Source organism: Engystomops pustulosus, chromosome 1, assembly GCF_040894005.1.
Source record: "Engystomops pustulosus chromosome 1, aEngPut4.maternal, whole genome shotgun sequence".
In the NCBI taxonomy this organism is placed as follows: Eukaryota; Metazoa; Chordata; class Amphibia; order Anura; family Leptodactylidae; genus Engystomops; species Engystomops pustulosus.
This window is the reverse complement of record NC_092411.1, coordinates 37201469-37217597: the sequence shown is the minus strand read 5'-3', so window position 1 is coordinate 37217597 and position 16129 is coordinate 37201469. Positions and strand designations below refer to the sequence as shown.

The 16129-nt window shown below is 40.7% G+C and overlaps 1 protein-coding gene across 3 annotated transcripts in view; it reads left to right on the top strand.

The window, feature by feature from the left end:
* IQGAP2 (IQ motif containing GTPase activating protein 2) overlaps positions 1–16129 on the top strand; it is a 190662-nt gene that overhangs the window by 47659 nt on the left and 126874 nt on the right. For all 3 annotated transcript variants that reach the window (XM_072138147.1, XM_072138138.1, XM_072138156.1), the window contains exon 2: positions 10858–10957. In XM_072138147.1, the coding sequence (XP_071994248.1) occupies positions 10858–10957 (100 nt within the window). The remainder of the gene's footprint in view (positions 1–10857; positions 10958–16129) is intronic.

The following is a 16129-nucleotide window of genomic DNA, read 5'->3' as shown; positions in this document are numbered from 1 at the left end:
CCAAAAATATAAAGCAGATTGGAAAATTTATTTTTCAGTCTATGTGGGGATAAGGCTACTTTTAAAAGTGCAAGATGAGACTTTCATTGCTTCGAAAGTGTGTACATATTTAGGGAAGTCTTCAAAAGCTTAAAGAGGACCGGTCACCCCCGAAAAATACCCCTACCAAATATGTTCTCCCTAATCCTGTCCCCAGCTCTATGACTGACAGGGGCGTGATGGGGGTGTGTCGGCCGCCCCCCTCATGAATACGGATGACTGCTAGGGGAGTTTGTGCACACAAATTTTAATAAAAAATTAATAAATATAAAGGGGCTGGGGACCTATTTGGTGGGGGTATTTTGGGGGGGGGGTAACAGGTCCTCTTTAATGTACATTTCAACTAAAATTTTACTGAAAAATACTGATATAATTGATAGCGGCCGATTGCAGTGTCCTCTTCACTCCCCATTTTAGAAAGTTTTTGAAAAACTTTAGCTACAATAAAAGTGTAACTAGAGGGTAAAAAAAATCACAAGAATTTGTTAGAGCTAAAATAGTACATATTAGAAGTTTTTCATATGTGTGCGAAACCACTTTACGGCCGGTGTCACAGGGGTATGGTTTCTGTGGTATAACTACTGTGATATCCCTGGTTACTAACCCTCAGCATTGTGGATAGGGTACGGTATATAGTGAACTTCTTTGAGAAGATTCCCTTTTTCTGCAGCATCTGGGTTATTTTCCCCTTATACTCTATAGAAGCCCCCCTATGAGAAGACCACCCCTATAAAAGAGCACTTTTCTGTGCAGGATTGAGTGGTCTGCTCATAGAAGTTTCACTGAATGGGGGAGATTTGTCAGAGCTCGGCTTTCATTCTCCCACAGCTGTTCATAAAATTTAAGCTGAGCTCTGATAGGTTGCCATGGACAACTAGAACAGTGTGTGTATAAATATATAATCTATATAAGCTCACATAAATTACAATTATTTGTAGAAGGTCATTTATTGCTGCAGGTCTCCATACGGTTGTTTTGCGGGTTTTTTTGGTTGTTTATTTTATCTAAAGCTTTCTTTTGATTAAAAAAAAAAAAAAAGTTTACTTTTGATAACCTGTAAAAACTTTTTCCACAAAAAAAGGCTTGTTGTTCTTCTCCCCGAGGAGCGACATAAAGAGAGAGCCTCACGTGTTACAATTAAAAAAAGAAATTGGACAAATTTTGGATAAAGTTTAGGGGTTTTCCCCAGTTTGATAAATCTCTACATTAGGAGACTTTACAGTACTTAAAAAATGTAATACCGGTATATTTTGTATTTTTTCAAACCTAATAAGATACAAAGACTTTTGATGGAGTTGAATACGTTGGGATGAGAATCTTAGTCATCATTTGTACTAGATATTATTATGGATATATTCCTGATCCCCTCTCTCCGCCGGCTTTTCCTGAGAATGCCTTTGGCAATGTTTTTCAATGAGGGGAAGGAGACTGTTACTGACATGTTTCGAGGAGTCCGGATGAAGTGTCTGTGATCTGGTGGGAAAAGGAAAGTATTAGAGGTAATATTGACTAGAGCACCCCACAACGTATATATGGCCGACGTAAATATACGGCGTATATACATCCCCCATAGATAGCAATGGTCGCACAGCGCCGTATGGGAGTGTTACGGCAGCGTACCGTTCCGTAGCCGGGAGAAAGATAGGACATGTTCTATCTTTCCGCAGAATACGGCACCATATATCACTATGGAGAGGGGGGGATGAGCAGGCTCACCTCCTCCTCTCCCAGGCGGCAACGTGTGCCGGCGTACTACGGTACGGCTGGCACACATCATGTGAAGGAAGCCTTAGGCTACATTCACACTGCCGTGATCCCGCCGCACCGTAGCACGGCGGGCACACCACAGCGCAGGAAGAGGAGGAGGAGGAGGAGGAGAGCGCCGCTCACCCCCACCCCTCTACATAGGAAGATATGGGCGACGGCGCCGTAATACGGGAAAAGATAGGACATGTCCTATCTTTTCCCGGGCTACGGAGCGGTACGGTGCTGCATGTGTGCTGCACCGTACTGCTCCCGTAGGGCGCCGCAAGCCCATAGAAGTGTATGGGGGACGTATATCAGCCGCATATACGTCGGCCGTATATACGTCCCCCATACTGTAGTGTGAATGCAGCCTTATGCTGTATATTTTTCTTGAGCGACATAAATGGACATGGCTCCATACGCATCCTGTAGTAAGGGGAGAAGTATTGTTACTGCAGCCATAGTGCGGTATTGTACTTGTAATGTCCAGTCATATTTTCCAGGATGACTAATAATTCCCTTCCAGATGCACAGTGATCCTTTTGGTCATCACACACTGTGATATTTTATCATTTCTGTTACTAGAACATATTTTTGTGATGTAATAATCTTCCGGTACACTTTTGGTATCCATTTCTCGCAATGTATAAGAGTGCTGCTTGCTTTATTTCTTGTATGGGATCCCCCATCTTTTTACTTCAGATTTGGGTTCCCCAGAATAAAATTGCATTGATTCAATCAATGATTTAAGTTATAGACAGATGGGAATATCTTGGGAAATACACATTGGATCGAAAAGCAAAAAAAAAAGACAAATATTTCTTAAAAATCTATCCAACTAAAGTTTACCCTCTATTTTCACGCCTGGTGGAATTGAGGTGATGGAATCTAATTTTTTAGAAAGAAACTACAGCAACCCAGGAACAACAGGAAGGACATAGTTTTATGATTTCTACGGGAGTTTCCGCCTCTCACACATCGGAGATTTTGTTTCACTTAAAGGGACCTCATTTTCACTACAGACAGGTTGCAGAAGCCCATTACAGCTGCAGCGCAAAAATGCCCCTCTGCCTTCTCTAAGCATTTGCATTACAGTACAATTGTGTGTTATAACTTACCTTGCACCCTGACAAAATCCTGGGGTAGTTAAAGGGATAGGGCTTTGGTTTGGATGAATTTCAAAAAACAACATGTGACCAATCTGTGCTGACTGTTCAGCTCTCAGCCCCCACCTGTGGGCCCCTATACAGTTCCCTCCTGCTCCTTCACATCGCTCACAGCCTGATAAGATGACATCAGTGGGAGAGGAAGGAGCTGTACAAGAGCACAAAGGTGGGGGCTAAGATCTGAGGAGTAATTTAACACAGACAAGTCACATGTTGTTTTTTGAAATGCATCCAAACCAAAGCCCAGCCCTGGGACTACCCCAGTATTTTGTCAGGGAGCAAGGTAAGTTATAACACTCAATTATACTATAATGCAAATGCTTAGAAAAGGCAGAGAGGCAGACGTGCAATGCAGGTGTCTTTAGTGAAAATGAGGTCCTTGGTGACAGGTTCTGTTTAAGTCTTCTCTGAAGATCGGGATTTTTTATGTTGCCTACAAAGTTTTCAAATATCGAATGTTCTTCATTGAGTGCTTAAACTTGGTAACATTGGACAGCTTTTAGAAAAATATTGCATATTTTCAGATTTTGGACTGGATTTGTAGTTAAAACCAAAGTAATAAAACGGGTGGTATGGGCATAGATTGTACTGGATCCCCCCGTTGTATAAATTAATCTCACCAAAAAATTGAAAAACACAACATCTAAAGTATATTACGTATAATACAAAACAATCTTTATTGAGAAAAAATAGTGCATCACAATGCACCAGCAGCAATACAATATAAAAACAACAGAGAGTGCCACATAATATAAAGTTGATAAAACCAATGGAACAAATAGAAACTGGTAAGTGTAGCCTATTAACAGTCACAACCTAAGTAGGAATTGTAAACAGAGGAAGAACGTCCCTCACATAAGAGCAGTAATGTTACCTATACCAGTAGAAAGGCACACGCTGATTACACGGCTTGCACAGGTATTTAACAGGTGTCTGCACTGGGATTTTGGCGCACACGATCGCTTTTTTGGCGCGCAACTGCGCTGGCTTCCATGCGTCAGAGTTTGCTGTTCCGGACAATCCGTCTGATTTGGACTGAGCGCGGGATTTACTTTAAAATTGTGTCGCAAGTCCCTGCACTTACATGCACCGCTTAAAAGATGGTGAACTCCATCAGACCTGAGCGGGGAAGTGACACATGCAGGATATCGGGCGCACGATTGTAGTAAATCGCTGCACAGTGTATTATCGTCAGACAATGCACTTTGGGGAACTCCAGCGGACAGGTAAGTAAATGTGCCCCAATGTTTATTTATCAACATATTCTACCATCCCAACCTCCATTTTTTTTTTTTTTTAACACCTTGTATGTTTAGGGAACAGTCCGATTGTGGAGCAGCACAGTTAGTATAATGGATCAAGTCCAATAGTGGGTGCACGCCTCCAACAAACCGGATCCACCGGTTTGTAAGGTCAGATATCCAAAAAAATGCAATGAGGCAGCATGCTTGATAATGGCTCTGTGGATGAGCTGAAACGTTGCACCTTATTTTGCCATGGGTGGATAAAGATCACCTTTATACTTACTGGAGTGCTGCCTCATTGCATTTTTTTTTGTATATTTACAGTAAGCCCCCCCCCCCTTTTAAGGAAATGGATATAATTTTAAGTTTTTCTGGTTCACTTTATTTTTGCTTTGTGTATCTTTGAAGTAATTTCAGGGTAATTCTGGATCATTTCCAACCTAAATGCACAATTTCATTCCATTACAGTTCCATTATTCTCCAGTACAATGTTTACTTCTGAAAAGTGCACACTGTGAATGGGAGGAAAGCCCTGCTCGGGAGATGACTTCACTCCGATATTACATTTATAGAAATCTGCAACAACATCCATATTTAGAGACTGACATTTAAATTCTGTTGCCATGGGACCCCGTTTCAGCAATATGTCTCTGGCAGCTCTATTTTGCATCATCGCGGTACATTACTTTATCTTACTCTGTGGCTTCTGTAGCACTTGAGATGTTTTCATCATAGAAAATGTTTTGTTTCTCTGAATCTATGAACGGCATTGGGTAAACAGGAAGAATTGCTCAACGCTTGAGAATAATATGGATGTAGGGGTGAGGGATACAAGTCAGTGTTTCTCTGAGATTAAATTGCTCCTATGTGCAGAGCAATTTTTTTAGCAGCAACAGGTTTATATTAATATTATTTATGACTTTTTTTCTTTTTGGTGATGGATTAAAGTTCAACAAGGTTCGTTTTTTTAAAATGAAAATATAAGTGTTTTGTAGCAAAACCACTGTATCTAGAAAATAAGCTGCAGAAAAACCTCATCCTATGCTTACTGAAGTCGTTGATTTCACCAGGACCGGTTCTACGATGTCCTTCGGGTAGACATTATGACATAATAACCATCTGCTCTATCCTTTTGTTTTTGGGAGAATGGATCCCCAGTGATCTGGAGAATGGACATCCCGTTCTTGCCAACTGATGGATCGGCAGGTAGATCCATGGTATCATCAGTTTTTTTTCTTTTTATACATTTGGAATTTATTTTGCTCCATATAAGAACCGATATCATACACTAGATTATAAGGCACCTCTTCCCTAAGGTTTTTCTTTCTAATATTCCAGTTTTTTACAGTTGCCTCTCAGAATCAGACTTCATACGGTAACTTTCTCACAATATCTTGTTATATCTTGTAGTTTGTCACTGAGGTCCAGTATCTGTACTGTTTTCATTGTGAGATAATGTATTAGGATTGTGTATTCAGAGACTTCCATTAATAAGCGACTTTTAATATTTATGTGCTATATGAAAACTAAAGTCTTGCGAGTCTGGCTTATAACCTCATATCGAGTCTTGCAAAGTGCTCATTTACATACAGCATATGAGTTTCTGCAGCGCTGGGTAGACACTTGTGCTACATTATTTTAGAATATAAAAACTTTCCTCCGCCAGCATGATTAATAATAGAAGGTGTCCGTATTACAGAGGTAGTCTACATAATTTAAACATTACATTTTTTTGCTTGGGCTATACAGTGGGTATGGAAAGTATCCAGACTTCTTTTAAAATTTTCAAGTTTTGTTTCAATGCAGCCCATTGTTAAGAACAAAAATGTTCTTATTTTTGCTTATTAATGTACATTCTATATCCCATCTTGACATAAAAGCAGAAAGATATTTTTGCTAATTTTATTAAACAACAAAAAATAAAATTTCACATGGTCATAAGTATTCAGACCCTTTGCTCTCACACTCATACGTAACTCACGTGCTGTCCATTTCCTTTTGATCCTTCTTGAGATGGTTCTACTCCTTTTTTGAAGTCCAGTTAATTGAACTGATTGGACTTGATAAGGGAAAGGCACACACTTGTCTCTATAAGACCTCAGAGTGCATGTCAGAGCACATGACAATCATGAGGTTTAAGGAACTGCCCAAGGAGCTCAGAGGCAGAATTGTGGCAAGTAACAGATCTGGCCAAGGTTACAAAAGAATTTCTGCAGCACTGGTCCTAAGAGTACATTGTTCTCCCTAACCTTGGAAGAACACACCTCAACCTTTCCATCCAGACTAGACTAGGAAAAATAAGATTCTCTGCTCTGATGCAGTGACACATGGTGGGGTCAGCATCATGCTATGGGGGAAGGGACAGGACCACTGGTAGCAACTGAAGAAAAGATGAACTCGGCCAAGTACGGAGATATCCTGGATGAAAGCCTTTTCCAGAGTGCTCTGGACCCCAAACTGCGTCAAAGGTTCACCTTCCAACAAGAAAATCGGGTACATTTACTAAAAACTGCACTATGTTCAGCATGTAGGGTGCGCCTGATTCATAATTTGTGGCGCTCGTTCCTCATGCATCTGGGGCTCCCTGCACTGGACTGAAAGAGTGCACTGATTTTTTTTTTTGTTGCCTCTATAACATGGGGCGTGTCACATACTACTGTTGGACTTTTCATGATAAATTTGGGGCACAGTCAGACTGTGTTGCGTGAAGAATAGTGCAGATGCAACAAAATAGGGTCGTGTGCGACACACATGTGGCGTGGACACTTCTTAAATACATGTGCTAGCAGTTTGCAATGAAAGGAATGTGCAAAGTCCCACAGAAAACTGGCGCAAGGTCCTAAGTAAATGTGGGCCAGTGACCCTAGGCACACAGCTAAAATAACAAAGCAGAGGCTTTAGAACATCTCTGTGACCATTCCTGACTGGCCCAGCCAGAGCCCGGACCTAAACCCAATTGAGCATCTCTTGAAAGATATGAAAATGGCTTCAACCAACATTCACCATCCAACCTGAGGGAACTGGAGAGGATCTGCAAGGAAGAGGCAGAGGATCCCCAGATACAGGTGTGAACTTGTTGCATCTTCGCAGGAAGACTCCTGTCTGCACCAGCTCCAAAGCTTCTACTCAATACTGAGCAAAGGGACTGATTACTTATCACCATGTGATATTTCAATTTTTCTTTTTAGAAAAATTGGCAAAAATATCTATATTTATATTCCAGTCAGCAGGGGTTGGACGACACTGTAACAGCCTGTGAAGCTACAGCACAAAGGGGCTTTACTTAAACTCCCAGAAGTCCTTTTGGATCGTTATAATTTTAAAAATTGATTTTAGAAGGAAAGAAGTCCTGAATAACAATGTATATCAAATATTTGATATATGAAAATGCTTGACAGATGTGGGGGAAAGCTGCATGGTAAATCTCTGGGGTCTGCTGATCCCCTGTTACAGTGGGCTGAATAGACAGTTTGCTGTACATGCACATTTCAAGTGACAAGATGGTATTCAAGAAGTATCCATACAAGTATGAAATCCTTTTCAACAACGAACAAATAAAGTTACAGGCAGTCCCTGGATTATGTACAAATCTAAAGAACCTAAGTTGGATTTTCAAATTTGTTGCTGTCATGGAAACTAGAATTATCAATAAAGCTTCATTACAGACACATTGCAGCCTGGGACTAATGTATCATCGAGAGAACTTAACCAGAGGTCACAGTGGGCTGAGGGGTCCGTCTGGAAGTCGGGTGTCCTTGCGTCAGGGACCGTCTGTTTAGGGTTTCTGGTCATTTTTAGATTTAACACTATCCATAGGAAAGGGAATATTTTGGTGATAACAGGGAGAATGAGTCCCTTGTTTCAGCTTAAAATGAGCCTTCGTCTAGGGGTGGGACGAAGGCTCATTTTGAGCCAAAACGCGCATCGGGGACGCGGTCTTCCTGGACAGTGGAGTACATCACCCTTTTCACTTCGGTAAGAACTGGCATTTACCGCTGGGAGGGCCCTTCATGCTATTGCACATTATAGCGACCCCCTCAAGTTGTCTAAACATATGTATTCTTCAGATGGTACCCAACAGGTTTCATGTGACCCCATGCCCATTTCCTCCTGTATTTTTACTCTATATATGCTTGGTCTACACATTGGCCGGGTTTAGATTGCTATTTCCTCTTTGTTTCACCATTTATTACTGTACTGTATCCTGTGGACACCTTCACCACGGTGCCACTACTGTTTTATAGTTTGTAACTAACAATTTTTATTGTCCTTAATGTACCAATAAATATGTATTCAATTTCAACTACAAGGGTCTCACAAGTATAGTCTTGTCCTCCTCCCACCTGTTTTGTGGGGTACTCTTGGTTCATAGTAGCACAGCAATGGTGTTTGGTCTGCTGTGAACAGGGCACCAGTTCCTTTAGTGTGTTTCTTTTACTATGGCTGACGCATTGCAGAGGCGATGCATAAGTAGAAATGCATCAATTAATTCTCAGCAAGAAAACAAAAGATATAAACACGAAACACAATGGGGCACATAAACTTACTCAGTCCTTGGAGTTCACCGAAAGTGCATTGTCCGACTATAATGTACCCGATATCCTGCATGTGTCACTTCCCTGCTCAGGTCCAACGGTGTTCACCTTCTATTTCGTGGTGCATGTAAGTGCATTGTCTTGCAACACAATTTGAAAGTTAAAGACCTCACTCAGTCCAAATCAGTCAGATCATCCAACGGCACGCCCCCTGATTAGTGTCGCATGGAAGCCAGCGCAGCTGCGCCAAAAAAGATCTTGTGCGACACAATCCCAACGCAATCCCATGTTGAATACCTGTCCAAGTCGTACAATCCCCGAAAAACGTGCAATGCCAGACGAAGGTGCAGCGTGCCACCCTTAGTAAATGAGCCCCAATGACTTTTCTATATTTCTAGTAAGGGGCACAGTCCTGAGATCAAGTGTTTGTTAAAACTTTTTAGTAAGATTCTTTTGGCAATGTTCACTTTTACATTCTGTAGCTGCAGCAGCCAGATCTTTAATATTTTAGTTTTATTTTATGAATATAAATGTGAGCACGTCTCTGAACCTGAGCTTAAAAATTCTCAATACAGAGGACTTCTCAATGTATCCTACAGTGGAAAAGAGGAACATGGAAACCAAAGCCCAATATAGCATTAATAACTAATGGACGTGCAACCACCAAACTGTAATTTACTCTCACCTTAAACTCCCTGACCGAGTAGTTTAAACCGTTCTGTATATCCTTGTATAGAATTAATGTAATATTCAGGTGCCCAGGGGCAGATGAAGACTGCCATGGACCCTGGGCCGTATGAATATCATAGCCCCTACAAGTCTGGAATCACTCCCTACATAAGATACTAGAATCTGCTTCTTAGGGAATGGCGGATCTGCTGCTTTCAATCTTCAGTTTCAGGACTTTTGGAGGACCTCCAAAGATCCTGAAATATTTCATAGGTGAAAGTAAAAAATTTGGTGGCCCCCTAGTGGGCTTGGGCCCCAGGGCTGCCGCCCAAACCACCTGTATGCTAATCCACTACTGCATGTGCCAGATAACTGTGAAGTTAATTATTGTATGTACCTTACTCCTTTAAATATATATATATTGAAAAAAGGACCAGGGTGCTCTGCAAGAGCTCTAACCCTCGACAGTTTAACCCTTAGTTGCTATGGTCAATTGTGACCATCACATCTAAGGGGTTTATGGAGAAAATGGGTTTCCTCTGTAAGACATTGGCACCCCTTTAGTATGCCTGCAATGTATGGTAAAAAAATATTAAAACAAAGGGGTCCCAGTCCAAAATAGTTTATTATAAACTATTTGTTATAAAACAAAAATAAAAAGACATATTCGGAATTGCTGTGACTACATCATGACATCAGTTTCCTATCCTATACTATAGACTCTTATCTGCTATCTACAGGATAGGGAATACTTATCTGAATGCTGGGGATTTTGTCCCTGGGATCTTCGGTGATCACAAGAAAGTAGGCCCATAAGTTCTCCGGAGGATACTGTATAGATAGAGTTTGGAAATGGTTCGTACCGGTTTACTGGAGGTGATGGATATCAGACCCAAGTTGATGAGCTCATAACTACAGTATATTGGACTCTTAATGAAATCAGTTCTCTCTTATAAAACAAACCTTTAACAAATTTTATAGGATTTTTTTTTATTTTAAAGGTCCTAGACAGGGCTCCCTGTTATTGCAATGTCTTGTTATATGTGAATTTATGGATCTGCGGAAATAAGTTGCAGAGAGTTACTTCCCTGCCTGGCTATTATGCTATATTACATGCCCTCGGTGCACATCTGGCTGCACTTTTACCTTCTGTTATCCCAGCCTTTAGGATTTGGCTCACAATATAGAGTTATTACAGGCAAGACAAAACACTAACCAGTTGAGGACAAAACATGAAAAAGGAAGTGTTTAATATAAGGCCAAACATGTGGCCAACTCCAGGTCCGAGCAGGAAAACCCTACATTGTTCCCTTGAGGTTTTGCAATGATGATTTTGTAATTGGCGCATGTAACTATGTAAATATATAGAGCATTTATTAAAGTGAGCTTACTGTTCTTTAATAGAGGTCTGCCCTGTAATTATCTGCCGATTTACTTTTCTCTCCTTCCTGTTTTCAGCAATCGTGGATGATGAAAGGCTTTCTGCAGAGGAAATGGATGAGAGAAGGCGACAAAACATTGCTTATGAGTATTTATGTCACCTAGAGGAAGCAAAAAGGTAATAACCCTGGATCCCAATAATTTACTATTATTAATCTGTAGATATATAACTTTAGTGCTGGGAGATCTTCTCTAATGTCAGCTGCAGGGAAGGTATAGCATTACATGGCATCCATCGATTGGCAATGAAGACGCGCTGGTAGAAGGATCACACAGACTACTGGGGCATGAAGTAGCCTTTACCACCGTTCCATGGCGAGATCACTTCACGCCCCAGTAACCCCTGCCGATCATTCACATATATCAAAGATGAGGATTTAATGTGAAAATATGGAATGTAATACTTATACAAAAACATTATGGGGTTGAGAATTCTAATCACAACCTACTATTGGATCTACCTTATTAGGTAGATCTGCGATGGTAGGTTTCCTTTAAGAACAACTGACGCACTGATGACCCATAGTTACAATTCTTGTTCACATGACTAGCAAAAATGTGGAAAACCCAATTGTTAAAGGCACTCTCTTTAGTTACACTTCCACAATATACCAGTTCCGACCTGCATAAAAATTCAACTCGTCCATCGACACTCATGGATCCAGGCACCAGGACACTGGTAATCTTGTTTTATTTGTTATGCATGGCCTCTTTTTTTCTAAAATCAACTTGTAAAATTCTGTTAATAAGGTTGAAGGGCTGTTGGAGCTGTTTCGCAGACTTTCACAGTCTCCCCTGCTCCCTCAGCACTTCCCTTATGCCTGATGTAATCTCACCACAGCAGAGGAATTTTCAGCACATAATGTGGAGTGCTCCTGCACACTGCACAGGCTCATTAGCATAATTGTAAAAAATTCTTTTAGAATGTAGGTGGCCATGGATAACAAATATAGGAAAATATCACCTGCATGGTGCCTGGATCTATGATTAAGTGTCCCTGGATTGTGATTGTAATTTTTTCTTTAAACCCCACATAGTAGACCACTATCTTCTTACAACTTTTGCACATTGATAATTTTATGTAGGTATATATATTTTTTTCTCTTAGCACACACCGTTTAGTAATGCCCATTTCTCAATAGTAACTGTTCTAAAATGCTGTTTCATTCCTTCTGCTGTGTAGAGAACTCCTGTATATGTTAAGTGTAATCCTAATATATACAGTGTGCATGCCGTGATAATGTAACATGTATAATAACCATAATCATTTGGCCTACAGTCAGGCATTTAGTTCCTTTTTCATGTGAAACATTAGGAGAAAATTGCCTGGAGTCTCATTCATGGACTTCCCTTTGTATCACCAGCTGATAATTTCTCAGTTGAAGGCTGCGGGCACATGAATGTTTGTTTTCTCTGTCCGCAAACTACCGCTGTCTCTGTTTTGTGGTAAAAGTATCTTCAGTATTCTTATAATTTCTGAGCCCTATGTTGTCAAAAACAGTCCTTTTGTCATCTGTATGTTTTTCATTTCTGCGGTGCAACACAAAAAAAAAAACCAGGCAGGTAAATGATGTCAGTAGATTGTCCCAACACCTTGGTGTGTCACATAATTGTGCACACAAACCTATTTTTCTGATGTGTGCTTGTTTTTGAGGCAGAGGCGTAACTACAGCGGTAGGAGCTACTATGGGGCCCGCAGTGTCAGTGGGGATCCCATCATCCAACCTGCTACACTGTACATTGTACTGTATGTATGTGTATATAATGTATGCATAATATATAGCATACAGTATTCTGTGTGTGCGTATTTGTGTATCAATTGTAGATGTGTATTAGAATTGTATATGTATAAATATGTATAAGTGTGTAAATGTATATAAATGTGTGTGTATGAGTGAAGAACTGTTTGTGTATATAAATGTGTGATTGTAAGAAACATGTGAGTATAAAAATATGTACATTTTTTATGTCTGTCTTTTGGATCATTCACACTGCCCTGTGTATGGGCCCTAGTGCCCCTGAGAAAAATCTACGGGAACGTCATCCGATGTTTCAGGCGCCATCTGTGCACTACCGTGCACTCCAATCACTTGCTAGGTAACACAGTCCTTTTACACTCATAGGGGTTGGGACAAGCTACTGACATCATTTGCTGGCCTTCTGTTTCTTTTGCTGATACTGAAAAATGTATGACCTATGGATGACACGAGGGCAGTTTTTTTTTGGGGGGGGGGGCTACAGAAACTTTGAAAATGAATGAAACGTACTGGGTGGAGTTTATTGTGTCACATGTTCAGAATGCAAAAAACTCTAGTCTAGTGTTGCGACAGATTAATCGATGTGGTGATTAATCTGTCACAGTGTAAGACTGTCTGGTCCTACTTTTAGACTTTTAACTTCTCTAAACTGTGCGCTACACTATAACTTTTTGGTGAACAGATTTAATTCCATACGAACACTTAACTTCTGAAGCCATGTCCTCTAACAAGGCCAAGCCTCTTTTATCGGACAAGTACCAAAAAAGTTCTAAAAGCCTTCGCAAATGTATTGGAAGTTGATTAAGACTGTAATTTTTTTGGTTCCAAACCGGCACATGTAAAATAATGAATCCCCTCCACTAACTGGTCAGATGGATATTTGGAGCTGCCTTTTAATGGGTTTGCGCTGTCGGCTAAGGGACGACCATTGCAAATGACTGTCCGGGATATATACTCCGACAGGAATAGGATCTGCCCTCTTGTGTCTGGAATCCATGGCTGGTATGAGCCCATATAAGTGACATTTCCTTGTCCTGTGCAGGGGGCTTTATACTGCTCTTCAGTGCAACAATCTTGATTTAGATTTGTGTTTCTAGGGCAAACGTCTGATCCTATCCAGGGGTGTAACAACAGGGGAAGTGGCCATAGCAGCTGCTATGAAGCCCGCAGTGTCTGACCTGCCACACTGAAGAATGGAGGATGTGCCCCATTATATACTTTATTATGCTGCACAATGTACAGTATAATATGTATATGACAGTGCACATCTTCCACAGTATACAGATAAGAAATGTCAGGGGTGAAGTACGTGACAGCAGAACAACAGGACTAGGGATCTCTCATCTCCAATTCCTGCCTTGTAAGAGGTCTACTGGGACTGATCTGTGCTAGTGAGTAAATGTATATATTGGTGCATAAATACATGTGTAAGTATACTAAATATGTTTAATCTCTGTGTGGGTAGGGGGCCCTATTCACTTACGCCCTGAACCAATCCAGTATAGCAGGAGATTAGTCTTACATCCGCTCCGAGGCTACATGGGACACCAATATGTGCATAGAATAATATAGGGATAATATGATATAAGGGGGTTAATACTATGTCTTGGGCCGCAACATGTAAGACGGTGACCTGTTTCTGCTATTCCCCTTGCTGTGCCTGGTTTGTCTGCTAAGTGAGGGGCTGCCAGGTTAATTGAATAGAAAAATGTGATGAATCGGCTTTCTTCTACTTGAATTATACAGCGAGAGTTAGAAAAATATACATCCCTTACAGACCTTTGAACTTTTCTAATTGATGTGTGGTGAATGGATCAGCAACTTATTTCCTTCCTTTAAGACTTTATCTGCATCAACTGCATCTATAAAATATGTATTCCAATTATTTGTTTTGTTTTTTTTTTCACAAAAAAAATGTGTTCAGAATGTTATAGAGCATGAGGAGGGAAGTATAATATTTGTAGGCAGCATGTTATAGAGCAGAAAGAGCCGAGTGGTTTATGCACAGAATCCACTCTATAAGCAACATGTTATAGAGCAGGAGGAGCTGAGCAGATAGCACATAATGTCCTATTTGCAGACCGAATGGTATACTGCAGAAGAAGCTGAGTAGAATGTACACCGGTCCCTCTGCTCTATAACCTGCTGTACGTAGATGAAGAAATGTAGTTCCTGAAGAAGTTGTAATTCCATTGCTGTAAACGGAACCGCAAGAAATCGCTATCGGCAGGTGTGTTGCCAAACCTCGAGATTCCAATATTTCTGCCAATTGTGCAGCCAAATAGTGGCAAAAACAAAGTATTAAAGCCTCCCCTATGCGCATAGTCGTATTGTAAAGTACTGTTTACTCTCCTCTGAAATATGACAAGTCTACGTACTCTATAACATACTCCCTGTATATAAGATACTAGTTACTAACATTAAAAGGAGCATGTTACAGAGCAGGAGGAGCTGAGCAGATTGTACATATTGTCCTATCTACAGGGAGTTTGTTATATAGCAGAGGAAATTGAGAATATTGTACATGGCTCCTCCTGCTCTATAACATTCTGTCTGCAGATATGACACTGAACATAGTGCAGGCAGCATGTTACAGAGCAGGAGGAGCTGAGCAGATTGTACATAGTCTCCTATATGCAGGCAGCATGTTACAGAGCAGGAGGAGCTGAGCAGATTGTATATAGTGTCCTATCTGCATGCAGGATGAGCGGGACAAATTGTACAACCACTAGATCTTCTTTTGTTGGTAGTTGTAGGAGACATTTGATCAGTGACGTTCTCATGTCCTTTATTCCCAGCTTTGGGCTGTCTTTATAATACTGTGAAGCGCGGCAGCATAAGGCACTAAAGATTTATTATTATTATTTATCTGGACTTACTGTAATTGCTTTTCCATGCTCATCACAAGCAGGGGGTAAATAGTAAATGAATTAAAATGTGCTGAACATAAGCTCTCAACGTCTGGTTCCACTGCTCGTAGCTGCTACGTGTTGTCACCCTATTAAATCCAGCTTTATATATTGTATTCCAGCACTTTGATTTATCACATAATTTCCTGTCCTATTAAATATTAACAGGTTGAGATGGGTGCAGCTCTGTTTGCTGTGTTACACGATGTGTCATAAGATGATTGTATTCACAGTATTTCGTTGTTGCTTCCCGTTGCTCCTCCGTAGCCCAAATAGTTAAGTAAACAAGCTTTTTAAAGCACATCTACCACCAGGATGAAGGATTGTAAACCAAGCACATTAATATACTGGTGTGCGCCCCCTCTGGCAGGACCTGCTCTTCACTTAGCTTTCTATGCCCTGGTTTTCACAAAAAAAAAAGCTTTAAAAATTATGCAAATTAGTCTGTGGGGCTACAGACTTCATATTTGCATAATTGTAAGTCTTTTTTTCTTTAAAACCAGGGCATAAGGAGCTTAAAGAAGAGCAGATCCTGCCAGATGATGCACACACCAGTATGTCAGTGTACTTGGTTTACAATCCTTCATCCTGGTGGTAGATTTCCTTTAAGCAATCGTGTTGTGC